The sequence below is a fragment of the Sylvia atricapilla genome, chromosome 1 (genome assembly GCF_009819655.1).
Source record: "Sylvia atricapilla isolate bSylAtr1 chromosome 1, bSylAtr1.pri, whole genome shotgun sequence".
Lineage (NCBI taxonomy): Eukaryota > Metazoa > Chordata > Aves > Passeriformes > Sylviidae > Sylvia > Sylvia atricapilla.
This window is the reverse complement of record NC_089140.1, coordinates 129,606,551-129,632,920: the sequence shown is the minus strand read 5'-3', so window position 1 is coordinate 129,632,920 and position 26,370 is coordinate 129,606,551. Positions and strand designations below refer to the sequence as shown.

The 26,370-nt window shown below is 40.3% G+C and overlaps 1 protein-coding gene across 1 annotated transcript in view; it reads right to left on the bottom strand.

The window, feature by feature from the left end:
* Positions 1-208: 208 nt before the first annotated feature.
* Positions 209-26,370, bottom strand: part of LOC136370269 (neural-cadherin-like) — a 56,007-nt gene continuing 29,845 nt past the window's right edge. Inside the window, exons 14-33 of the mRNA XM_066333638.1 lie at positions 25,768-25,895; positions 24,308-24,494; positions 24,026-24,169; positions 22,092-22,375; positions 19,538-21,155; positions 17,569-17,662; positions 16,617-16,801; positions 15,812-16,044; positions 14,512-14,789; positions 11,917-12,131; positions 11,487-11,618; positions 10,525-10,648; positions 10,210-10,342; positions 9,946-10,126; positions 7,027-7,193; positions 6,105-6,369; positions 5,072-5,252; positions 3,403-3,656; positions 2,362-2,516; positions 209-1,995 (exon numbers count right to left, since the gene is read on the bottom strand). Of these exons, the coding sequence (XP_066189735.1) occupies positions 1,594-1,995; positions 2,362-2,516; positions 3,403-3,656; positions 5,072-5,252; positions 6,105-6,369; positions 7,027-7,193; positions 9,946-10,126; positions 10,210-10,342; positions 10,525-10,648; positions 11,487-11,618; positions 11,917-12,131; positions 14,512-14,789; positions 15,812-16,044; positions 16,617-16,801; positions 17,569-17,662; positions 19,538-21,155; positions 22,092-22,375; positions 24,026-24,169; positions 24,308-24,494; positions 25,768-25,895 (5,360 nt within the window). The 3' untranslated portion in view covers positions 209-1,593. The remainder of the gene's footprint in view (positions 1,996-2,361; positions 2,517-3,402; positions 3,657-5,071; positions 5,253-6,104; positions 6,370-7,026; positions 7,194-9,945; positions 10,127-10,209; positions 10,343-10,524; positions 10,649-11,486; positions 11,619-11,916; positions 12,132-14,511; positions 14,790-15,811; positions 16,045-16,616; positions 16,802-17,568; positions 17,663-19,537; positions 21,156-22,091; positions 22,376-24,025; positions 24,170-24,307; positions 24,495-25,767; positions 25,896-26,370) is intronic.

Genomic DNA, 26,370 nt, shown 5'->3' with positions numbered 1-26,370 from the left:
GTATGTTGATATATCTACCATATTTATTTTTTATGACTTCATAATAATGATCAGTGCCTAGGCATGTGAGGTTTTGGCATGAAGGAATGGCTCACGGTGACACGTTCTCCAAATCTTTCTAATAAATATTACTAATTTAGTATCATTTATACAAATCATTTTATTAAATGAATGCAAATTGTTTTATTCAGTTCACATGGTACTTTTGTTCAAACAATTTTTGATGTAAACTATTTGTTCTAACAGTATCAAAATCTTCCTTCTAGGTACAAAACTAATTTACATTTCCATTCTTTATACCAAGTAAAATGATGAAGAGTGATGAAAGATCTGATTTTAAAACATTAATTATAAATCAAAGCAAGTGTCAAGACTTTGATTAAAAAAAAAAGTTGAGTATCATGGCAATTAAAAAATCCCACTGAGTTGAAAACAGTTAAAAAACCCTTGGCTCTTCAGAGCTTACAAGCACTCTGTAAGCACCTATTAACATTCACAGATCACCCCATGCTTTGGGAGCTGCCCCACTTCAGAGAGATTAAGAGAGAAAGGGAAAGAACAAAGTGATTTACCCATGGTCACAGAGGTGAGTGTTCAAGTCCATGTCAGATTTCAGAAGCTTCTGATTCCTTTTTTTCCATACTAAAACCAGTCGTTTTTTGGAGAGCAGGAGGAGGTAAAGGATTAGAGACCAGGTTTCCCATGCTTTCTGTTTTGAGGATCCCAGTTTTTACAATGACTGTCCTGATTGGAAGAATCCAGTTCCATCTTTTGCCTGGATGCCCTTCTAGCTTGTCTTCACACCTATCAGCTCTTCTGTTTTCCAGCTGCACACTCTGAAGAAGGGTTCCATATGAAAAGCAAAGTTGGATATAAAAGTTTCCTCAACAGAAACTTCTTCCAGGTCCCACAATTGCCTTTAAGAGTGTAAAATTGTCACAAAGTCATGTTCACAGATGGGATCTTGCTACTCTTTTCCTCTTGGTAATTAGAAAAAGGGTCAGACAAAAAGTCCCACAGAGTTGAGCAGCCTGTAACAGTGAGTGACGGGGTGTGTGTCATGTCACAGAAGGGCAGAGTTTAGGAGGATAAAACAAAAGCTGACTAGAAACCAGAAATTGTAAATGGTTTATATTTAACATTGGTAATAATTATTTCACAGTCTAAAATTAATTCAATTTTAAAAAAGAATGCCCTATTCGTTCCATTGTTACCTGCCTGACAGGTTTCATATTAATACTAGGGAGAAAATAGTTCAAGTTCTTTTATCCAGGATAATACTAGTAAGCCACTGTGGTCTACACAAATAAAAAAGGATATTATAATACTATTCTATAGAAATCCTACATTCCAAAATTTTCAAGAAAATTCATGCTTTAGAAGTTTTTGCACTTACATAATGAAATAACTATGTACAGTGCATATAAAAAAAGATCAGTCAAATAATCACTCCCGGGAAAAGTGAGTATATAATGCTATTGTAACTAAAAACTTACATCACATGAGTTACTTGATGTAACATATATAAAAAAGGGCATTTTTAAAAGTAGTGTCCATATGTCATGACAATGTGTCAAATTCCTTTAACTCCAGTTACAAATTTTCATTTGAGACTGCATAGAGTTCTTTAAGCTTCTCAAACTTTGACCCCCACTCTTGGAGGAAATCGTAATTTAGATCTTCATCCCCACTGATGGAATCTAATGAGCTAAGGCTCCCTGCTAGAGAGCATTGCCCTTCCAAGCAGTAAAAATGAATAGTGTCAGCTGGAAGACTCTTTAGATCATTGTCTGCATCCCGTATGATTTGAGAAACATAATCCTTGAAGTCTGGGATGCTGGTAACAGCTGATATTGATTGCTTTTGATGTGCATGTTTTGGGAGTGAGTCTCTTTTGGGGCCAGTTGGTGTCCTGGAGTGTGGAGCAGCTGCTTGCAAAGAGGAGCGAGGAATTTTATGGAGAGGTTTCTTCAGTTCATCTATATTGTAAGCATTCTGGAAACAAAGAGAATGCAATTATTGGAGAGAAACCGCTCAAAAGGAAACTGATTCAAAAAATGTTTTACAACACAAGGCAACACAAGACTAAATTCTGTGGGTTTTCCACAAGCTGAAGAAGAGAGGGCCTAGTTCAGAGGACTAAGTTCAGATCATACCAAATTTCTTCATGCAATGATAGCTTTCAGCTAAAGCAACAATGATGTGTCCAGAACAGCTCCATTGAAAGTGGGCACACATGACCAGCATCATTAAAGGTGCAGACTTGATTGAAATAGAAGCCTCCCACTAAAGAGGACTTAAGGTTAAAAAAAATAAAAATAAAAATAAAAAAAAGAAGACTGGATTGAAGCTGCATCATACCTGGTCACGTTCTCCACCTCCTTCTTCATTATAATTGAAGACATTTTCTCGAACATCCTCCCAGCTTTCATGCTCTTCAGGAATATGGTAAATTCCTCCTTTTCGAAACCCTGAACTTCCCCACTGACTCCACACCGTATAGGAAACCAAGAGTGCTGGAAGAAATAAAGACACATATTTGTTATATAATGTATGTCAATGTATGTTGCATGATAAACAAGTAGTTATATGATTCCTGAGATATTAAATCAATTCTTAATTTGACAACTAAATTTGCAAGTAAGAAATGAGTATTGTTAATATATAAACAACTTAAATTCATGAATGTAAAGAATAATCTATGTATATTACATCATAAACTTCATTAAAAGGGTATTTTACTTACCTAAAGGAATCCATTTAAATAGAAGGCATTTTGGCCAATCTCTGGCCTTTCACCAATCCTGAGTAAATAAGATACCCAAAGTAAGTAAACCACTGTTTTAATGAAGGTTACAAGTGTAATATGATCATGGAGTCTTTGCTATTATGAGATGTGTATACAGTTTATCAACATGAACAGTTTTATGTTGTTAATAATTTTTCAGCCAAAATGCAGCTGAGAAAGGACACACTGTGAACATCTCTCTCTGCCCACACTTTAAATGAGGTTTGGCTTTTAAGACCATAAACTTTCTAGAAGATCTCTTCCTTCCTAGTGTGTGAAGAGGATACATAGCTGTAGTTCCTACCTATTGCAATTGTAAGGGCTCAGGGCAGGTGAGAGTTTCAAATGGATGTGGCTGCACACAGAGTTGCCCACAAAGATGGAAAGCTCTTACTTAAGGATTTAAAATAAGTGTCTCTGGAAAAGTCCTAACTTTGCTTGAACTGTCTTCAAGTAAGATAACTATGTGCTGTTGTCTGTCTCTTAGCATCCTCAAATAGTGATCTCCAGAAAAGCCAGAACACTGATCACAAAACTCAAATGTAAAACAGACTTAATTCAGTGGAACAAGGTACAAGATTAAAAATAAGGAAAAAGGGTACATGATCTCCTACCTAGGAAGACAAGGAGGCACATGCTGATTGCCAGAATAGAGCCAGAGCTTAGTCCAACAGGTCTTCCAGCCTTCACCTGGCTAATTTCACACCATCTTCCCTTGTAACCTTCAGGGCACTGGCAGATAGTCTTGTCTTGGGATTGAGCCACACAGGTACCCCCATTCCTACAGGTCCAGTGTCCACAAGGGGATGAGGTACAGTGTCTGAGCCCTGTAAGGGTGTCAGTCACTTCTACTTTCCCAGCTGGGCACCTGAACAACCAAAGCAGATGATATCTTATAGGCAAGCAAAGCATCTGAAGCTGTATTTTGTTTTGTGCAAAGCTCATTACTGTTTCTTTAAAGTAAAGTTTAATTATTTTCAAGCAAACCACAAATCCACATTGGAGGTTTGAAATACAAGAAAAGTCTAACTTAGTGAGTTAGTAGACTTATGAAAACATGAACACATGTTCTGGTTGCCTGATCCAGAAGATATGCAGAAGAGCTTCACTCTTTCCTTAGAAGAGGGAGCCATCACTTTCTGACTAACCCTTTTTCTACATCCATGTTCTAATCAAAGCCCCTAAAAGAAAATAGACAGCTGATATCAATAGGAAAAGAGGTAGCAAGGACTTGGTAGTTATGTTTAGTAATGTTCCTTTGGACCCTGAGGAGAATAGTCATTGACCTCCTCAGAATGACTTGGTTTGTCTTTTAGGATTGATTTCTTCTTGCGTGTAACTGGAGAGGCCCTGGAGGTATAGTGTGAGGTCACAGACTTTCTTTCTGCAATCCAAAGAAGAAATTAAACTGAAAAAAAAGGCAGAGACTTCATATTGTTCTTTCAGAAGCAGTGTGAAGAATGGAGTGTCCCCAGGCATGCTTAAAACCATCTCATAGCCTCTTCTAGCAAAGAATCACCAGACTTCAGAAGTGCCAAATTTTGTCTGAATTCCAAGAATTCAAGTGACTCCTCCTCTCAGTCATGTGTGTATTTATGTTTGGGTTTTTAAAACAGGAATGCCTGTATTTTGATTTGCATATTTTAATAAATATTTTGAATTTTTTCTTTAAATAGTGGATATTCTCCAAGAAATGAACTGTGTAGGAAAAGAGCTGTTAGGCTTTGGTTCTGGCCCTGGGAAGCCAATTTTAGAATCCAGTTTTGTGACAATCTAATTTTGAAAGTCTCATTGTTTCATACAAATTAGGATTAATTTCAACTTCTTTACAGGAAATATATGTAAATATGTATTGTATTTGCAATATAAATATATATATTTTATATACATATATGTATATATCGATGTGTCTATACACACACACACTGTCTATATACACTATAAATGTATATATACAGTATATTAGTATTTTCATATAGAGGACAGATGAAATCTTTTGCAATCCACCTTTTATCAAAAGACATTTCATTTTCTCACTGGCTTTCTGGTGATCTTCTCACCATGAAAAAAAGGTGGAGTAATTAGGTTCCGTACCAGACTTGCAGAAAAAGACAAGTCTAGTCCGTGATAGGAGAGGAGATAGAGAGAAGGATTTGTCTTTGGAATGGCTCTCTCTGGCCTGCAGCCACAGGGAATTTCACTGTTTGAAGCAAGTTGCCTGGCCAAAGGTGGAAAGAAAGAGCTTCCCAGCCTTCCCTTGATGAAAACAAAAGCTTCATGTACCGGCATTCATATTTTCTCCAAAGGTCTACGCAAAGGAAGGGGCTGTAACAGGGCTGGCTGCTGCAGGCACTGGAATGGCATCCCATGGTGACCCCTTGCTGCCTCAGAATTAATCCGAACTCTGTGCTCCTGCCTTCCACAAGGAGCGGCTGACCATCCAGCTGGACATCACGCATACAACCTGCAACAACGCAGAGGAGTATGCACAGAAGAACATTAAGTTATCTACTTCCCCACCTCAAGCCTTGCCCCCAGCACATAAGCAGGAGAACTTAGCGTATTGCAGAAAACTTAAAACATTGTTTAAAAACATCCTTATGCTCCTCAGTTTTATTTTAGGAGAGCTACAGAACATGTGTCTATTGTGCTCTGGCCAATCTACAGGTTGACAGTACTTCCCCAGGAGAGCTGCACTGTACCATTACCACAGTTCAGAGAACTGTGCTATGAATCAGAACAGCTCCAGTAAATTAATCTAGATTTAAGATATAATCTTGAAAGTGGGGCTGAATAAGAAGCAACATAATGGAAAAAGCTGTCTTCTTGTTGAACCGCAGTCTCAAAGTCTCAGCACTCAACCCTAGGAAATGGAGAGAGCACCACAAATTGCCTTGTAATTCTTTCTCCTCCTGCCCATTGTTTTTCCCGTTCCTTGAAACTTTCCAAGACAAAAAACAGGAGTGAAGATCACACCATGAGTACACTGCTTGAGGCATGGGAAACCCTGATCTAGTGGAAGTGCCCCTGCTCCTGACAGAGGGTTTGGAATGAGATGATCTTTAACACCTCTTCCAACCCATTCTAGGAAACAAAAAACTGAAGTGCTATTTTTTAATATTTACAGGAAATCTCATGTCTTCACTAGAACCAGATACAATGGCACATTGGGTTGCACATTGAATTGCCCAGTAAAAGAAGGGCATAGTAGTCCATACAGGAATTGTTCCTTGGGTTTTAGACTATCCAATACACTCAAAGATGCCACTTCCAGGCTTTAATTTCCCCCCTTTTATGAAGCCATCATATCACTTACCTTGGAAATCACTCTCTGAATGACTGGGAAGGCGGTTTCCTAGTACGATGCTTGCCCAATCCATTTCAAACCATCTATTCACACCCAAGACAGAGGTGACTTCTTGATCACCTCCACCACTGTTAACACGCAGGGTAAATTCATTGTTGTAGCGCTCCATGGTCAGAAGAACCCACTGGCCATTGTTTATACGTAATGTTCTCATTCTCAAAGAGTGATTTTTGTCCCCCAAACTGAAGTTAACACTAAAGAAACCCTCAACCACCTAAAAGAAGATGATAAAGACCTTTAATAACAGAAATGCACTTCTAAATGTTATTACTCAGTCCTGCCTCAAGAAATGGATGTGACTTTTTAAAATGGAAATGGCACTCTTGTTTTTAAGTGCTTTCTTCCCAGATAAAAGTTACCACAAGAAAACTGCAGGTGAAGGTATTATAAACTCTTTTTCTACAGGCCACTCTTCTAACTCACATGAACTCTTTAATCAGTCTTCTCCCTACTGATATCTACCTCTAAGTTTTCCCAGCTGACCCTCCTGCTTCAATTAGAATAATTAGCCTCTCTCTAGCTAGCATAGTCCAGACAGCTTTTTTCAACAGCAACAAAAATGTAGAGGCAAGTTTTACAGACAGGGAGAGATAGAAGCCAAGGGAAAAAGCAAACAGGATGAGCAGAACAATCTTCTTCATTCACATGCATCACATGGACATTTTACAGGCAGTGCAAACTAGAATTTATGCGATGAAAGAGTAATATTGAGAAGGACACACACAAATGAGAGTGGTTACCCTCATATGGAAAATTCTTGCTCTTTATTACATTACAGAACAGGTGTCTTTAATCAGAAACTGCATCTTTTTCTGCCACTGTGGTACTCCATGACAAATCAAGAGCACTCAAGAAGAGCAGCTCGGCTCACCTCCAGTCGGATGTGTCCGTTCCCGTCTGCAGAGGCCAGGCTGAGAAGGGTGCTGTGGGAGATCCGGGTGCGCACCATCAGCTGGATCCGAGTGCTCCGAGGGCTGAGGATGCTCCTTGGCTCGTAATGGATCCAGCTGTCCCTTCCAAAAGCCCATTCTGGAAGAACTGAGCACAGCACGCAAAATCAAAGTGAAAACCTCAGAAATAGCAGCTCACTCAGGTCTCTGCTCTTTGAGAATTTACTGGCTCTGAATGTCAGAGTTTTAGCTCTTGGCAATAAAATGAAGCATCAAGGAAAACAACCTCTGTCCCACTTCAAAAGGAATTAAGAGAAAAAACAACAAATCAATGATTTAGAGTTTAGGCAGGAAAGGGACAATTAGATACTGTCTCTTGCAGTCTGTCAGTTACAAGCTATATGTTCTACCCAATCATTCCCACACCATGCCCAAATAAGTTTTGGGTTTTTTTTTTTTAATCTGAAGCATATTTTCCAGTAAAGTAGCTCATGTTGATCTGAGAAATAGAAAAACCAAGCAACTCCCAAAAAAACCAACCAAAGAAAAGAATCAGATCAGTAGTTTAGTCCCACAGTTTAAATCCCTGCTGTTAGAAAATATGCACTTCCCATCTCAGTTGGCACAGGAGAAAGCCCCAGGCAAGACACAGGATTTTTTTAACCATAAAGTTTAAAAAAAGGGGGATTGAATTAGTGTTTACTATTTAAACTAGGGAAAATGCACTGAAATTATTTGTATCCTTATCCCTCAGAGAAAACCAGGGTTCAGCACAGAGTCTGATGAAGTTGCACTCCACACTTCTGTGGAAATCAAACACCACTAAACTACCTGGGCCCTGATGCTCTTGCAGAGAAGGCACCTATTTCAGTCTCATTAACTGACAGAAATTCTAGATCTGTTTTGGGCCAAGCTCAGCTGAAAAAAGGGAATTTCACCAAATAAAGAAATGGTTCAACTTAGTTAATAGACAGGACAGACCCTGGGTCACCAGGGGCTCATCAGATGTCAGTGTCACACAGTAGAAGTCCAAAGTGTACCCAGCTTGTCCATTTAGTTTGGTTCCCAGAACATGAAATATCAAATGATCAGGAGACTTAATTTCTGCACTCTCTTTTCCTTTCACTGTTTGTCTTCCCTCTATCCTTCCTGGGAGCATATTTTCTTATCTCCTCTAGATTTTTCTCCCACATTATTGTTCCTAACCCAGTTCTCTCCTTTTCAGTGTCTCTGCAGCTACAGGTTCTAGCTGATGAGCAGGCATGGATTTGCCTAGGATGCTCCAGTGACTCCTGTCCTCAGCTCTCTGCTCCTAGCTGTGAGCATGTCACAGTCCTTCATAAAGCACCAGCTACACACTAGCATTTTGCAGCCCAATATATTAGAAGAAGATGGTACCAATCAAAGTTTTTCTGTTACATCAGGATATGACTTACAGATTTTGAACAATTACTTTCTGAGCCATTGGTTTGTCCCACAGTAGTGAGGGGTAGAACCAACACAGCAGCTGGACCTATGAAGGAGCATTTCAAAATAATGCAAAACAGAGCAGGATTTGCATTCAAGCAGATGTTTACAAACCAGTATCATCTGTCTGTAATACAAACAGCTTAACCATACTAAGTAATTTTTTGATCATTATGAGCATCTTAAAAAGTGAATGCTCCATGCCTAGACCATGCCAGTTATAATTCCAGTCCTTGCCCTCATTGGACAGACAGGGCTTCTACTGAGTAATTTCCTGTCATATTTTTAAGTCTTGTGTGGCAGATGGAGAAAGAAGAGAGGGTCTGGCTGCTTGCATAGGGTATTATTGTTCTATATACAAGAAGGAAAACTAAGTGCATTGAGCTGAAAGAATATGTATAATGTACCACTTTCCTGTTTATTAATTCCAAAATATTGATCCAACACTAGCTTGCAAGCGCTCCATTCCAGCTGCCCACTGCTCCTTGTCCTCACCTGTAGGTCACTCAAACTACAGGACTAAGTGGGATAATTCTCTTCCAACAAAAGAGCTTTGGGGAACTGATGCTCTTTACAGACTGTTTTGATCTATCACATCGTTTGTACCTTGTACCTAGAGGCAGGTAAAGTCCCAATAAACACGTGTCACTCACTTCTGATTCCTGCCTGGCTGATGAAAGTTTTAACATAGAGGGGACAGAGCCAACTTCAAGTGTATATCCCCTGTACCCTAAACATGGGTGTGGGCTACTAGGAGTTAAATAATTTATTTCCTACATTTTTGAATTGTGCTAAAATTTTCCACTTTGATACAACATCTCTGAGGTTTTCATTATGCACCATGGGAAGTTTTGTTCTCTGATACATATTTCATGCCAACTTTGTATGGGATAACACATTTGTTGCAGCAAGCCTGATGTTATGCCCCCATGTACACCTACTGCAGTGATCTAGGGGCGTTGCTCAACTTGCAATTCATTCTAATGGGAGATGCAAATGCAGTTATCACCATTTTATAAATGGTAAATGGGACCCAAAGATAACAAGAGGGTTATGCCCACAGGTTTCACATGTTCTTTAAACTTCATTTTTTGATCAGCATGAGCAGAGGAAAAAGGCACAGTGCAGAATATTTCCCCCTTTACCACTGAGAAATAAGATGGTGATAAAAGGACAAAAGAAGCTGACCACTTCCCTACCCTGCAAAATAAAGCAGCTCTTAACACAACCCTCATCTGTGATATTATCTTTATTTAACAAGAGTTAGTAGGATCTTTATATCTTTGAAGATTTATATCATTCCCAGAGTGCAGCATGATGTTAGTATTCTATTCAGTTCAAAGTCATGGCAGTATGACTTTGAACATTGGAGCAGTGTCTGATGATGTTCCCACAGATCCTCACCACAAATTTCTCCCTAGAACTTGCAGTACCTTTTTCACATGCTAATCCAGCATATCCTGGGGAACAGTCACAGTGAAAGAAATCCCAGCCACCAACACATTTGCCATGGGTGCCACAGGAGGCCATCCCACCACTCTGACACATTTCATCCATAAGGACACAGCCAGGAGCACTGTTCAGGGACTCTGCAGGGTGCTCCAAATCATAGACCTGGAAAAAGGTCAAAGAAAACCATCACAGCAGGTGCCTACAATTATCAGCAGTAAACCCACACCTGGTCTTTGTGGCCCTACCTTACTATCAACGATGACATTGCGTATGCAGCCCACAAACCCTCTGAAGTGCCTTTGTGAGTTGTGGTAAGGCAAGGTCCTCTTAACTCCACCCAGCTGCAGGGGCTGGTGGCCACTGAAGAGCTTACGCATGCTGAAGAGAAGGCAGGGAAAGAAAGAATTAGTGGCATGCAAAATACAGCACGATGAATTAGTGGGCTGATTTCACCATCTCCCCCCCTGCCCCCCACCTTTTTCTGTAGCTCTTTTGAGGGGAGTAGGGGGTTATTTTTTGCCTCTTGTTTATTTGTTTTTTTTTGGTTTGTTTTGTTTTACCTTTGAAATCCCACAATCTCTCCAGAGGCTTCACAGGCAGACAGATCCATTTGAGAAATCTTCTTAGTGACACTGCCATTGTCTCTAACTGAGACATTCACACAGTTGTCAAGAATCAGCTTTACTTCCTAGAAAAAGGCATTATTTAAAACAATTATATCCAGAGACATGCATTTATTTTAATTACATATTTTATTTCACTTAGCAGAAGATAGAATAGTAACTAGCAATTACAGTGCAGGAAGCTTTGTTAGAACAGTAAAATACTCCACATAATTATCTGGAAAGTTATTGCACATGGCATATAACTAAAGAGCCATACAAAAAGGAAGATCTGACTCTGCCATGACCATGCCAAGTCATTGACATAGTGTGGGAGCATGGGACATGCTTGGAGTTTTCTGAAAGATGACAACACAGAGAGATAACCTAGAAGAGCAGGTCTGTCAGGCTGCATCCAAGATTCTGACATGCCCTTCAGCTTGTCTTATGTGGGAGAGAAGGGTAAGCCTAGCAGATGCCTTCAGCAGTGTTAGATCAGCAAGATATTCCCTGTGCACAAAGTGCATCTGCCTCCTTTGTGCTACACATCTAAAGTCCCCTGGTGGGGCAGGGCTTCTCATTCAGACAAAGTATGGATATTTCTCAATCCACTCAATCACATCAAGAAGCATTTAGCCCCTGAATTATCACAATTCTGTTGTCTAACCAGCAGGCAGGATAACTAAATAAATGAAATAGCATGGCCAGTTTCATAACCAGATCAGACTGCTCTAGTCCTTGGTCTGCTTCACTTCTTCAAGACTAAGAGGATGTCCGAACTGACAAACTTCTACTCCTGCTGTTTCAGAGATTATGGAAAATGGATTGATTGATAAGAGTTCTACAGAAGGGAGGAAGGATTTGGAAGGAATTAGTGGGTACATGAATGAATGCTTACACAGGGCTGTCCATATTTACACTTGCCTTTCCATCATTTATAATTTTAATGTTGTGCCAGCGACGATCTGCAACATTAACTTTTTGTGACAGCTGCAGGAAAAGCTCACCAGAGCTGTGGCTCACGGTCAGTGATGGGACCCCACCAGAGAGTTCTGCAAAGGAAGGAGTCTTATTAGATATGCAGTAACCATGTCCCCATTTAAATGAAATTGAAATGACTGTTGCAATTAGATCTTAGTTGGAGAAGATCTTTAGACAGCTTAAAAAAATTCAGCTTGTAACAGTGACACAAAGATATTAATTAGACATAATGGCAAACTATTGTGCCTTCTTCTTATTCTCCAAAAGTAACTGTCTGAGTCTTTAAAAAAAAAACCACAACAACCCAAACCTATGAACTAAGTAGAATCTCACCTTCACATAAACACAAATACTTTATAAGGAGCTAACCTAAAGCAAGGAAATTTTCCTGTTCTCCAGGCTGTCCTTGTGCTGCTGGTCCATGGTACAACAGAAGGCCATCAACAACCTCAGTGATGAACTCTAAGGAGATGCGACTCTCAAAGCAAGGCTGAAGAGGAGGGAACCAGGCATAACCATGGCCTCTGAAGCTGTGCTTTGTCTGCTGGCAGTCTGGTCCATGAAAATTTGCAACACATTTGCATCTATTTAATAAAAAAGAAAAAAGTAAGTATCCACCATGCAAACAGAAGATGCAGAGGTCTCTTCTGACAAGAGGACTCCATGTTCCCTAGGCCACAGTACAGGTAAAGCACTAGCAAAACTTCTCTCAAAAAATGTTTTGACTTGTTTGTACAAACACAATATAAGTTTAGTCTAAATAATATCTATGCAGGATATTCTGTGAGTAAATGATGGACCTGTTGTAATATATAAAGCCCGTGAAAACCTCTTACCTCTTCAGCATAAAAATACAAAAACATGCTTTTCACTAGGCTTAGTTATCAGCTCGTCTGAACACTTGCGGACAAGAAAAGCAAAGGAATCACAGAATCATAGAATGCCAGGTTGAAAGGGCCTCAAGTATCATTTGGCCCAGCTTTTCTTGGCAAAGGAATGATCTAGACAAGATGGCCTAGCATCCTGGTAGTCAAATCTCAGAGAAGTGTCCATCGCTGGGTAAACCATCACCTCCCAGGGAAGATTAATACAATGGTTGATTATTCTCATTGGGGAAAAAAAATCTGCTTGTGTCCAATTAGAGTCTCCGCAGGAAGGGTGTGGGAAGGTAATATCACCCAGAAAAAGTGAGGTGTGGCTGTTATAGATCTTGATGTCTTCACTTATTGCAAGATATTTGCTAGTTTATTTATTTTACACTATCAAACAAGAGACACTTGAAGTTCTTTCCTTAATATGTAGAAAAAAGTAGCTACAGTATGACAGTAACAGAACCTGTAAGTGGGAAACCAAAGGAACAACAGAAATGGGCAGAAGAACAAGAAGGGAGATCAGCTGGGCTCCTATTCCTTAGTTTCTGTTTCCCATAGATTTCTAGTCCCTTTGAGAGCAGAATGATGGGGGCAGGATGCAGGAAAAGATGACACACAAAACTACTGAAAATGGACCTCAGAGCTGAACAAATGGTAGGTGACAGAGCCTACCTAGAGTTTCTGGGCAGCAAAATTTCCCTGTCTGATTATACCTGAGCAGCAATGAGAACTTTAGCATGACAAGAGCTTCTGCAGCTTCAGTCTGAGTTCTGTCACCCCTACCAAGGGTGCTACGAAGACACTGGCCAGTGTTTCTACTTCTTTATATTGGGATGATTATTTTTAAGCAAACATGCTGGAAGCTGCATTCTCAAAGGGGATCAGACTAATTCTGAGCTAGTGCAGTCCTATCATTTTTTTCATCTATATACTATATTATATATGAGATCTCATTCTTGGAGAAACAAATGAGGTCAGAGATGTGGAGAAGAGGTTATTAAGTGACATAAGAGATGTCATTAAAATGTTTAACAGCATTAAAATGTTTAAGGCAGGCTCCACAAACTAAGAGCATTTTGCAGGGTGGCATTAATGGAACTGGTGCAGCCTGGAATATTCCCAAGGTTTTCCTGGAGACTATATTGGACATAAAATATATGTAACTGAAAAGAGAAGTTCTTTTGCAAGACCTGTGTGTGAAGTATAACAAAACTTAGATCTGCCAGGGGAAAAACATGTGTCCTGGATTGCAATGCAAGATGTAACCAAAAGTATGTATTCTATTGCCATCTGTTGAAACAGGCTGGAGAGGTGTTTTTCTTTATCTCTTCTATGACCCATTCCTCATAGCTCCAGGGGGGAGGGAGCAGATGCCTTCTGATAATGGGGCAGCTGTTAAAACTAGGTGGGGCAGTGTTCTTTATCTCTTCCATGACCCATTCTCCCTCCCCTCCAGGGGGATATCTTCTGTTAATTGGCCATTGAGGCTCACTGCATGACTGATAAAATTATATCATCCCATTGTGAGATGCTGTACCCAGTGGGAAGAGCCAAGCATTCCTACCTAGATAAAAATCTGAGATTCAGAACACAATAGCAGCCTGTTTCCACTGGATTCCCAGAGGAAGACTGGACTCATCTCACCCCCACTGGACATTCAGAAGAAAACTACAGCCTTCTACAGGATCATCTCTGCTCCAACAGAACCACATCTGTTGCTCCAGGAGGACTTAATTAGACTGCTACCAACATCCTGATCAACACGGTGTCAGGTCGTATTCCGACTTTGTCAGTGTTTTCTTTTTTTGTTTGTTTACTTTTTTTTGTACTATTACTTTTTTATTTTTCTTATTCCTGGTAAAGAACTATTATTCCTATTCCCATTTCTTTTTTCTGAAAGCCCCTTAGTTTCAAAATTATAATAATTCAGAGGGAGGGTGTTTACATTCTCCATTCCAAGGGAAGCTTTCCCTGGCAGATACCCATCTTTCCAAACCAAGACAACACGCAATGATGGTTCCTGAAGCTTTGACTGATCCTCCTCACAGTCTGCACTACATTTTGTTTGCACACCTTAAGAAGCTTTACCAACCTGTAGCCCAAATCAGTATCCACACATGTGCCACCATTGAGACAAGGGTTTGTCTGGTATGAGGAGCAGGAAAGATGAGGATTCTCCCGAGCAGCACAGCCACACACAGCATGACTCAGCACCGTCACAGACACCAGTGAAACACTTCCAGCTGTGGTTATGGTTGGTACATGGTTCTGTTCATGCTTACTGATGCATCCACTGCTGTGAGTGCAGTCTGCAGTCACACATTCATCAATGCCAATCTGGGTGATATTTATGTCCAGAATGCTTTCCAGCTGAAGAAGAAGGAGAAAAATTAGTTGTATTTACCTGACTTTTCCCCTGAGTTCACCAATGACAACAATGAAAAGCCCAAGTCTTGTTTATTTTCAAAACTGGTTGCTGTGCTAACTCCTTCCAATGTCTCTACTTCACCCTATACAGCCAAAGGCAGCTCAGTCTGGCATCTGTTAAGGCCAAAGCCCTGATGTAAGTCAATTGCAGCAGGAATAAGCATTTTGAGGGCAAAAATACTGTCAATATTCATTAGAGACTGAGTAGATATTTTTTTTATCACTAATGGTTCTGATTCATTATTTACATGGCATCTACACTATATTTTTAATCTGAACTTCTGACTTAAAGTTAGTAGGAATTGGCACTGGATAGTGAAGAAATACCTTTTCTGGCAAGAATGAGTTGGTACAGCTCTGCACCAACATGTTTCCAGCACAACAAATAGCTTAAAAATAATTAGAGGGGGTTTTTTGTTGTATTTTTGTGTGGTTTTGTTTGTTTGTTTGTTTAGGTTTTTTGTGATTTTTTTTTTTTCCTAGAGGGAAAGGAACTTTACTAAATTTTAAACATATTTCCAACCCGATTTTGTACTGGAGAGTGGCTCTTTGACTACTTTGCTCATTTAAGTCTAGAAACTTGAAATGTTTGACTGGATTGAGAGTTTCAATTAGAGAGCTAAAAATTGAGACATTAAGGCATAATGTAGAAAGGCAACAGCCAAACACATTCTTTCTACAGTTTTACAGTCTTTCAATAGGAAAAGCATATTTACAGTCCTAAAAGCATATTGTGTTTAGGTGATTTAATATATATTTAGAGTCTGTCTTTCAAAACATTCATATTTGAAACCTTTAGTATAAGTTGAAAAGGATAGTTTGATTTTACTGATTAAAACTATATATTTTTCTCACACATTACTCTCTCAATCATTCTATTTGTTCACATTCACTAGACAATGGATATTGCCTGAGTAGACACAGTGAGAAGAGGCTGTGGTTTCATACACAGGATGGATACTTACCCAGTCTCTGGAAGCTGCTACATTGCCATTAAGTTTTTCTGCTTTATAATAAGGTGGACCATAAACTGCAAACCAAATATCAACCCCTCGCATTGGACTTGGGCTATTCAGTACGCTGAAAATGTGAACATTTGCCAGTTGAACTGAGATAATTTCTGAAAGGAGCTTCTTCATCTGGTAGTATTTACTTTGTTTTTCAGGGGACTGGGATATGAACTCCTCTGGTGTGATACCTGTAACAGAAGTTGAAAACTTGACACACCTATTTCTCGCACCTATTGTAACAATAGAAGAGAGGAGCACCACAGAATAAATTATAAGGTTGCAGAAAATGGACTCAACTGCAGGCTCAGGAGTATTTTCATTTTTAGGCTCTGAAATTTTCTGTGCTTGCTTCTGCTAAACCTGTGTGTTCTGAAACTTTTTTGACTTTTATTAATTTCCAATTTTTAAATTTTTTTTTTTATCAAAAACATGTTTAAGAAGATTCTTTCAACCACAGAGGTTGAAAGAATTTGGTGAATGTCAGGCAGGCAGTTGTTCAAATAAAGTTTTTCTTCTGAAATATAAATTGTTGGAATTTAAAAAGTTGGTGTAGAAATCAGACAACTTTTCCTTGCTGTCTTTTTTGTCCGTAGATGTTCCTTCCCATGCAGCATCAGAGGACCATGCAAAGATGCATTTTCAAATCCTTACCTAGAAAAATATTAATTCTCATCCCATGTCTAAGAGCATTCTAAGCAGAATTCTAAGTATCATAGCAGTATCATTAAAGACGTAGACTGCACTTGAGCACATTGCTTACCTTTTATTCGTACAGAACCAGCATTATGGAGGGCATCATCTTTGATTTCCTTCACTATAACCTTAACTGTTGAGATAACATCTGGCCAGACTCCATCAATGACTCTAACTCTTATGTTGTATGTTCCTGATGGGGTTCCTTCTTTAATAGTCAGCAAACCTGAGTTATCATTAAGGATAAAGTACCTGTAATAAGAGTTAAGCCAAGGAACAAGCTATGAGAAGTTCAAAACCTAAGTACTAATTATCATCACTGATGGTTTTCCTGAACCACTTCCTATTTATCAAAGAAAGCAGATGTGCTCGCTCATGAAGGGACAGAGCAGAACAGAACTTTTTTACATTGTCTCCTATTGGCTCCTAATGACTCTTCACCAGTGTATCATGAAGATACTTCCTGCTGCTATGCTGTATTAACTGTGTAGGAAGACTAAAGCTGCAATAGCCATAACTTTGGAAAGCGTGCAGACTCCTAGCATAGATACATTCACTGAAAGTGACACCTCTGTCAAAACCTCTGAGTGGCACATGTACATCTCAGCCCCAGTCACAATCCAGTCACTCTCAAGTCTCTACATCTAGTGTAAATAAGGTCCTAAAACCAGTGGTGACATGGAAACTCCAGGAGCTTGGGTGAAGGAATTTAGAAGTTAGTAGGTATATTTCCTGTAACAGCTCACTGATACAGATTTTGGGCATGCCTGTGAACAGGAATTTATAATTCTGACCCATGAGGCAATGGGCAGCAGGCTGCTTCAGCATGCAGTGTCATTTACTGCAGCCTCACACTCAGAATGGCTTTTGGAGATCTACACACAGAGAAGTGTCTAACCAACAAAATGCTTTTGCATTCTTGTTCTCAAAAAACAGTCAGTGTAAATGCTTGCTATGGTTTTGTGTGTGCTCAATTTCCCCATAAAATTTACTCAACTCTCATTTTTCTCTCCAAATACCTTGATGTTTTCCCTTCAAATTGGTAGATTTTGCGATCCCAGTCATCAGCATCAGGGGCACTGACCTGGCCCAGTACTGTGGTGGGGAGAATACCTAGAACAACACAGCACACAAGTGGCACAGTCAGACCTCTCACATGTACACAAACACGTACTGGTCAAAGCACATGTGTCATAAGCCTAAGATCTCTACACAAACAGTTATGAAAGTTCTTGAGAAAGATGCACCAGTTTGCAAATGCCACATGGTGCCCTACTTATCACATGTTTGCTGTATGACTACATAGATTTAATTCATGGATGACTGCAATAAAAAGCAATGGGAAGGAAAAAAGAAAAGCCACCTCTGAGAATTTTCATTATTTGATCTGCATTATCCAATCAGCTTACAAAGTAGTTTAGACAGGGATTGGTGTTTGGCAGGATAAACAACCAAAATGCAGACTGGGTTATAAAGGACAAAAAGCAATAGCAATTACAGAAAGATAGAAATTACAGCAAGATAGAGAGGACATCCAAAGTACAGTGGCCAGGCTTATTTTGAGTAAATGGTGAGACTTGGGCTGAGATGGAAAGCAGCATGTATGCTGCTGGTTTTGCATTCTCTCAGCAAAACTGACAAATTAGTATTTTCCGGATTTACAAAACTTACTTCTGAAGGAAAGGTCCATAGTTATCTGAATTCATAAATCTACTGAGTAAGGAATCAAGGATACACAAAGAGGATAAATACAGGACTTCATCATGTGACAAGGAACAGCACAAACCCCAACAACCAAGGAACTGAAAGCAAGGAAAGAAAACTGTACCTCTCTGGCAACCATGTGACATTCACTGGATATTTTTAAGGAGACAGTATACAGGATGCCCCGGTGTTTGATTCCCACAGGATATGAATGTAACACACAATGTGATAGTAGCCTTTTGATTTTGTCTCTCCTTCATATTTTAATTAATCAAAGATCTGAGATCTTGATCTCAGTGTACCAATGATTTTACCAGTGTACCAATGATTTTAAAGAAAAAACTAAAATGGAACTCAGGTTTAATGAAAATGTTTGGTATTTAAGCTACAGGCAGACTTTCTCAGCAAATAGAAACAGACTTGGTTTCAATTTAACAATAAACTGAACTTGAATAGTCTTGCAACAGGCAGTACAACATTTCAGTACAAATAAATGTGAACAGCATCTACTTAGAAGTAGTTCCTAGTGTGCCACAACGGACAATCTATTTAATGTGCTAGCAAACCATAGGACACAGAGTAGAGTAGGAGAGGAAGGAATGCCCTGAGCCAACATGGATGCAAGCATCCCAAAATGTTGTCACCTGTGTGGTTTATTTTCCTGATGGGCTTATTATGGGGGGCACCAAATCACAAGAATACTGCTGCCTAATCGCCAAAGCAAGAAGGGAAAGATGGCATCTCTCACATAGCATGAAGCCAACATTCACAGAAAATTCCTCCATAACAGCATTTTTCAGCTGAAGACTTGCATGGATGTTTCAGCAGTTTACATGAGTTCAGTTTAAGTGTATTCACTAAAATTCAATTCAGTCTGAAGAAGGAAAAAGGTTTAAGGAGGAGAAGGAAGGTTCTCGGCATTCAAAATTTCTCTCATAATTTCTCAGCAACATTATGAACTTTGGTAATTTTTTTCTCCCCTGATGTGTTAATGTTGCTGAAAAACTGTATCTGAAACCAAGAGATCATTACTCAAGTTTGACAGAAAGGTGCCAAGAAAAGCAGCCAGTTATGCCCTTTCTTCAAGGCTGGCTCACTTTCTTCCACAAATCAAGTGGCCCAGAGCCCTGTGCCCCACATATCTACTGCTCTCTTTTGGGGCTTAAGCAAACCAGCACCTCTACTGACAGCTTATGTGGAATAGGACAGTCCTCCTGTAAAACTTAAAGCTGCCTCTTTTGACCTTATGTCACCCTTGGAAGCACACATCAGGGAGTGATTTACCATCGTAGCTGTAAATGAGACATTCCATGTAGCCAGCAGAATGTGGGTGGTCGTTTTGGTCCCCGATGTTCACGGTCAGTGTGTTGGTGGAGCTCATGGGTGGCATCCCGCTGTCTGTGATCAGGATGGGCAGGTAGAAGGCCTTGTGCACCTCCCTGTCAAAGGTACGCAGTGCGGTGAGCATGGCACTTCCATTGTGGAAGTCCTGCAAGCTGAAGCTGGTCAGGCCATCGGAATCACTGAGAAGGCAAAAGGAGAAAGGGGCTCCGTTCACAGCAGTGTCTCGGTCCTTGGCGAACAGCAGTGTGGAGGTCTCATTCATTTGGACAACCTGTGGAGAAGCTGTGTTTTCCCAGACCACTGGGTTATAATGTGCCTCGAACTCTGGCCCATTGTCATTTACATCCCGCAGAGTCACTAAAACAGTGGCACTGCCAGTTAGAGGGGGCTGTCCCATATCAGTGGCAACCACAATGAGTTTGTACTGAGCCACTGTCTCATGATCCAGCAATCCTGCAACCATCAGCCACCCATCACTAGCCAAAGAGAACTGGCCACCTGGGTCAGACTTGTTTTGCAGGTGGAAAGAAAACCTCCCATTCAGGCCAGAATCCAAGTCAACAGCAGAAACCTGAATGACTTTGGTGCCAACTGGTACATCTTCCGCAAGTGCAGCTACTTCATAGAACTGGGGATAGAAGACAGGAGCATGATCGTTTGAGTCCTCCACATAGATCACACAGTGAGTGATGCTGAAGAAATCCATGTCCTCTGCTTTCACAGTCAAATTGAATACCCTCTCATGAGGTTTCTCAAAGTCAATCCGTTTGCGTAGCCGGATAAACCCACGGTTGTTGACTTCATCTGTCTCTATGGAGAACTTGCGGTCATTGTCCCCATCAATGATGCTGAACGTCACCATGGCATTTTCTCCCTCATCTCTGTCCACGGCAGACACCACAACCACCTCAGTGTTAATACTTGCATTCTCAGAGACAAATGCTGTGTAAATCCTTTGCAGGAAGACTGGAGCATGATCATTTACATCAGTCACCAAAATAGTGGCGGTGCCTGTCCCAGTGAGCCCTCCTCCATCTCTGGCCTCAACCACCACTAGGTATTTGTCTTCCTTCTCACGGTCCAGGGACCCCAGCACCGTAGAGATGGTGCCACTAACTGAATCAATTGAGAACAAGTTCAAATTAATTTCATTTTTGACGTTCTGAATGATACTGTATGTAAGGACAGCATTTATACCAGCCTTGGGGTCATCGAGGTCCACTGCTGTCATTTCCATGATAGGAGTGTCAGCTGGAGAGTCCTCAGGGATGTGGCCCGTGAAGCAGCCATCTGACACACAGAGGAAAAGGGGTGAGTTGTCGTTCACGTCCCTCACTTCTATGATCACATCTGCAAAGCCAGTCAGGCCCTCTCCGCCTTCATCCGTCGCAAGAACAAGGAAGCGCCAGGTGGATCGCTTCTCCCGGTCCAACCTTTTGTGTGCGCTGATCTCACCCGTGTTCTCATTGATGCTGAACTCGCTGCTGGCTCCTTGTCCATGCAGAGAATAGCTAATGGCATTTTGATCTGCTGCTTGGTCGGGATCTGTTGCAGAAACCTGGAACAAGCCATGGCAGGCAAAAGTTTTATGTTAAAAAAAAGGGGAAATCACAGTTCTCTCATTGATGGCAGCGGCTACAGTGCAGGCTAAATGAATAGTGTGCATTTTAACAGCAAGCATCTATTGGTCTGAGTCATTCAAGTGCTCTTTTAGTAAACATCAGGAACAGCCTAGAGGAACAAAAAGAGGACATTTCAACAGACCAATACATTCTGCTTCCCAGTATATTTTGGAAAGAAAAAAAACTGTAGGAAGAATCAAGTGAAAATAATAGCAGTTCTGCTAAGCAAATATTTCTTGTGAAATTCTTTGAAGCTTAATACAAAGGAATGCAGAGGCTGATTTTCTCTGAGTGAAGAGACTGCTGTGAAAACAGGCCATACATCCAAGCTGATGATCAGCACAAGCCAGAGAGAACTCGCAGCTCCTGATTTGCATCTAGGGATTGTTTGGGAGATTGCTAGTTGGGCCTACCAACCTTTTATTGTTGCTCTAACAACAAAACGATGATGATTGATCTGGAGTCAAAGAACTGTCCCTGGTAATGTTTATTTTGTAGCATAAATTTAACCATTGCATGCATGAGGTACACATGCCAACCATTCTGTGCTTATACAGTTACTCAAAATGTGCCAAATCTTCTTTGTAAAGGAAAGTTATCACATTTTTCAATACTTAGAATCACTTAATTTTAGAATCAGTTTGGAAAGGCCTTTAAGATCAAAACTGACCAATATTTATGTTTGCCAAGAGACCAAGTCCACCAGACAAAATTACCAGGCTTACTTTATTCTTTACAGAGAGTTGCTAGTTAAGTCCTAATACCAGGCCTCACCCACCCTAAATAAACTATCTTTTTGGATGTCTGTGAATGAATGTGACTGAGCTGAACACAAAGCCAGGTTTTGTTCTGCTTTTTGGAAACTGCTTTACCTTTAGAACAAGTACAGGCAGATCTGTAAGCTCCTCCATGACACTGCCCTGGTATTCATTCTGAGTGAAGACTGGCGCTTCATCGTTCTTATTGACAACATTGATGATGATTAGAGTGTGGTTTTCCCATTTTCCATCAGATGCTACAAGCCGGAGCTCATAATGTTGCTCTTGTTCATAATCCAGAGGCTGAGCAATGAAGACAGTTCCAATCTCAGGTTCCACATCAAAAACCCCTTTCACATTCCCCGAAGTGATCTGATACCTTAGTTTGGCATTTGCACCTATAAGAGAAAGAAACAATTGCCCCCTTTGTTCGCTCTGTGAATGCTCGATCCAGCTATGCACAATGGACATATATCCAAGAGAAACCTTATTTTCCCAGACTGCTGTGTGTGTGAGAGAGAAAACATAAAAACATACACAGAATGATCTGTGTATGTAATTTGAAGGTTTTGTGTGTGGTAGATGGGAGCCTAGGTTTGCAGATATGTTTACAAGTATAATTTACAGACACAGACAAGCAGTTGTTGATTGATAATGGAGAAAACGTGTGACCTATAAATTATTGTGCATTCATTTGCCAATAATAAAAAAAGTAATATACTATGAAAATACAAGAAGTTTTTTTACTCCATGGTCCCTAAGCTTCTCATTTCAAATGCCAGTATTCCTTAACTTTTTTTAAGCCACAGGGTGGTGCTAAAATATAACAGAAGTCCTCTATTTTGAGTAAGAATTAATCTTTGAACATTCCACCTGTGCAACAACAGTTGTTTGATTACTGCAAAACTTTTAGGAACAACAACAAAACTTTTAGGAACAATAACAAATAGTTTACTGCTTCCTGTGTGCTTATTTAGAAAGGTAAAAAAATACATTGCAATGCAGTATACAAAATCATTTCCTAAATTAAATAGGTGAACTACTAGGAGCAAAAAGAACATTCAGCTTTTCAGGTTGTGGATGAGAAGACTAGAGCAATATGGATGGCTAGAAAGTGAAAAACCTGTGCTCAACATTAGTGCATGGAGGGACTTGGCTGCCTTTGCAGCAGGAGTTTGAGCATCAGTTGCTAGCAGCTTTTGTCAAATTCTCCCAAGTGCAGCAGCTGGTTTCAAATGGTCTCTTTACATCTCCCTTATGGGCACTAAGAAGCACAGGCATTGCAGCACTGCCACAAAAAGGAACAGCCAGCTCTCGCTTGCTGCCAGTGACATGTCCCTCTGGTTCTCATTTTTGCTGTGTCACCAGCTTGTCTTCTTTTAAATAACAGATTTGTTTCTCTTGAGCAAGTTGAGCTGGACCAGCTGACAAAAGTAACCAAAATGCAAAGACATGGACTGACTAGTGATATATGCTGTTGGACTGGCTCTGCCCATCTGGTCTCACCACAATGTAGGGACAGCTTCACACCATCAGAGCTGGTGTCAGTGTGAACCCAAATAGAAGGGCAGATTTTCCCTTTCTTCCTGTCTTCATTTCTGGCCATGTCAGCCCACGCTTTCCACTGTTTGTCAGACTCTTCCACAACGCATATTTAACCCACTAACTCACCCAAAAGCACACATTTGATTTTCTTACAATAGTGGTAAATAGAACTGTTTCCTAAGGAGATCTTGAAAGCACAGGAGTCAGCAAAAAGCAAATGTGCTCCCCAAAGAGTGAGTGTAAATTTACAGCACTGCTGTGATTCCAGGTGATTTCATTCTACCCCAAAGACATTGCCAGCTAACTTAACCTTCCCTCTACAAATCTGAGCACCTAATTACAGAAAACACTCACATGCACCCAGAACTTCTCTCCCCACTTTCACAAATGTTTGGAATGTGGAATTGTCTCCTGAATGCAGAAAACTGTTTGTCCATGAAGGAAGAGCCCTACACACAAATACACATTAAAAGGACTTAAAAAGACATGCAGGGTCTACTCACCCTCATCTTTGTCATCTGCTGTTGCTGTCACAACAGGGCTCCCAACATCCCTGTCCTCATCTATGCTGACCTCGTACACTGACCGAGGGAAGGCCGGAGCGTTGTCGTTCACATCGCTGACAAAAACCCTCACGTAGGCCGTGTCTAAGGAGGAGATGCAACAGGAACATGCACAGTAGAAATGGCAGAGGTGGAATACCTTGTATTATTCCAAACATTTCACATACCTACCAAGCCTATGAAAGTTAAAAAGCCCAATATAAAATTCCTTCTTAGATTTACCTGTGTTGGGCTGCCCATGAACACCAGGTCTAGCAGATTCTGATAAGTCCTGAGACTGAACTTCAATCAAGTAAGAGGCTCTTTTCTCTCTGTCAAAAGATGCCTGGGTGGAAATAATTCCTGTCTCAGGTTCAATGGAGAAGAACTGATAATCCTCATTAGCATCTTTTAATATTAAGTAGTGAACCTAAAAAGGAAATAGTTGAAAGAGGTTACATTTTCAATTTACATTTGTCTGTCCAAATGCTGTGACCTCCCCCTTCCTCAAAAGCCTCCTGGTTCTGTCTGCAGAGTAGCAACACTGGGGAAAGACAGATCATCTGAACATAATTTTTCTAAGTCTTTTGTTCATTTTGATACAAAAAGTGCAGAATTCTCAAACAGAAGAACAACTGTACCAGCGATATCAAGGGCCATCAAGCCCAATATCTAATCTCCCACAGTGGCCAGTAGGAGCAGTTAAGAAAGATCATGAATAATAGAAGGAGAGAGAATGTATGGACTGGAATTTTCCCTGGTTTCTCCTCAGCTTCTAGTAACCCACTGTGCTTCTGATCTTAACAAAAAAAAAAAACACCAAAAAAACCCAAACAAGCAAACAAAAAACAACAACAACAACAACAACAACAAAAAAAAAAAAAAAAAAAAAAAGGAAAAAAAGCCAAAAAGCTACTAATTTTGCTCCTGTTCAACAAGACTACGTAAAAGAAAACCTCCACCCATGAAAGCTATTTGAAAGCTATTTGAAACCTATTCACATTTTTCCCTTTAATATAGATCATTCTCTGAAAAAACACCATTTCCATTCCCATCCCCAAGTCATGTCCAGAGCAGCACCAGACTGTTCTACCACACAGGTTGTGCTTCAGAAGCTGCCAAATGACAGCTTCAGAACAGCAGTTCTCCACTAGCTAGAGTTTCTTCACAGAAGAGCTAATAGGATTTTTAGGCTCAGAAAAATGCAAAGGAAATGAGCAATTCCCTTCAGAATTCTGCTTTTTCCTAGGGTTGGGTCATTATTACTATGATGGTCAAATATTGGTTTGACCTATTATGGTATTTAATAGATCATGTTTAAATGGCTGTTAATTTAAACTCAAGATAATCACTGATGGTCAATTAAAAAATGAGCTAAAGAGGCATGAGTTTGGAAACATGTCCTGCAGCCACATCCACTTGTCTTGTCATGGGAGCAATCCTGAGAATCATGCAGCAGTGCTTTGTCGGGGTTGCTGGATCAGGATGAGCTGCCACGCTGCAGGACCCTGAGATCACAAACAGCATCTTCTCTGCCTGCATCCTGTGTGATGCACACCAGCCATGAGACAGACAAATGCTTGACAAGTGCTGTAAGAAGTGCTGGTAGCTCATTACCCTGCCATCTGCTGACTGCATATTCTCACTAATTACAATGCTACAACTTGAGTGTTGTGAGGAAAAGAACTGGATTAAGGTCAAACCTCTCCGTGTAGGCCAGAATCCAAGTCCATAGCTACCACCTGAACCACGGACGTGCCAACATCAGCTCCTTCTGGCACAGACACCTCGTAGTTAGAAGACATGAAGAATGGAACATTATCATTGACATCTGAAAAAGGAGGTGATGAGGATCATGGTAAGAAAATATTTGAATACTTTTTTGTTTACTGTGGTTTTGTTCTTTTCCTTCCACAGTTGGATTTTGCTTGGAAACAATTTTACATTGTTTATAATAATAAGCAATCCTGGTTTGGGTTTTTCCGTGTTCATGGTAGCAGTCAGGAGGCATTTTATAGGCACTGGGCAGTTTCTGGAAGACAGTGGCCTAACCCTAGCTGAGATATTGACTAATGATTTGACCAGAGATACACTAAGTCCATGAATGCCAGGACCAGGAGTGCTTTCATCCACAGCTAAGTTACTGAAAAAAGATTTTTTTCCTGTGAGCAGAGTGAAGCTTCTACCAAAATCTGGTACTAGTAACTGCACTACAGGAAAAACCTTTAGGGACAGGGTCCATAACTTACAATGAGGCTCAGACCCTGCTCTACAGCCTGAAGGGATTTTGCATTGGTGGATTATGA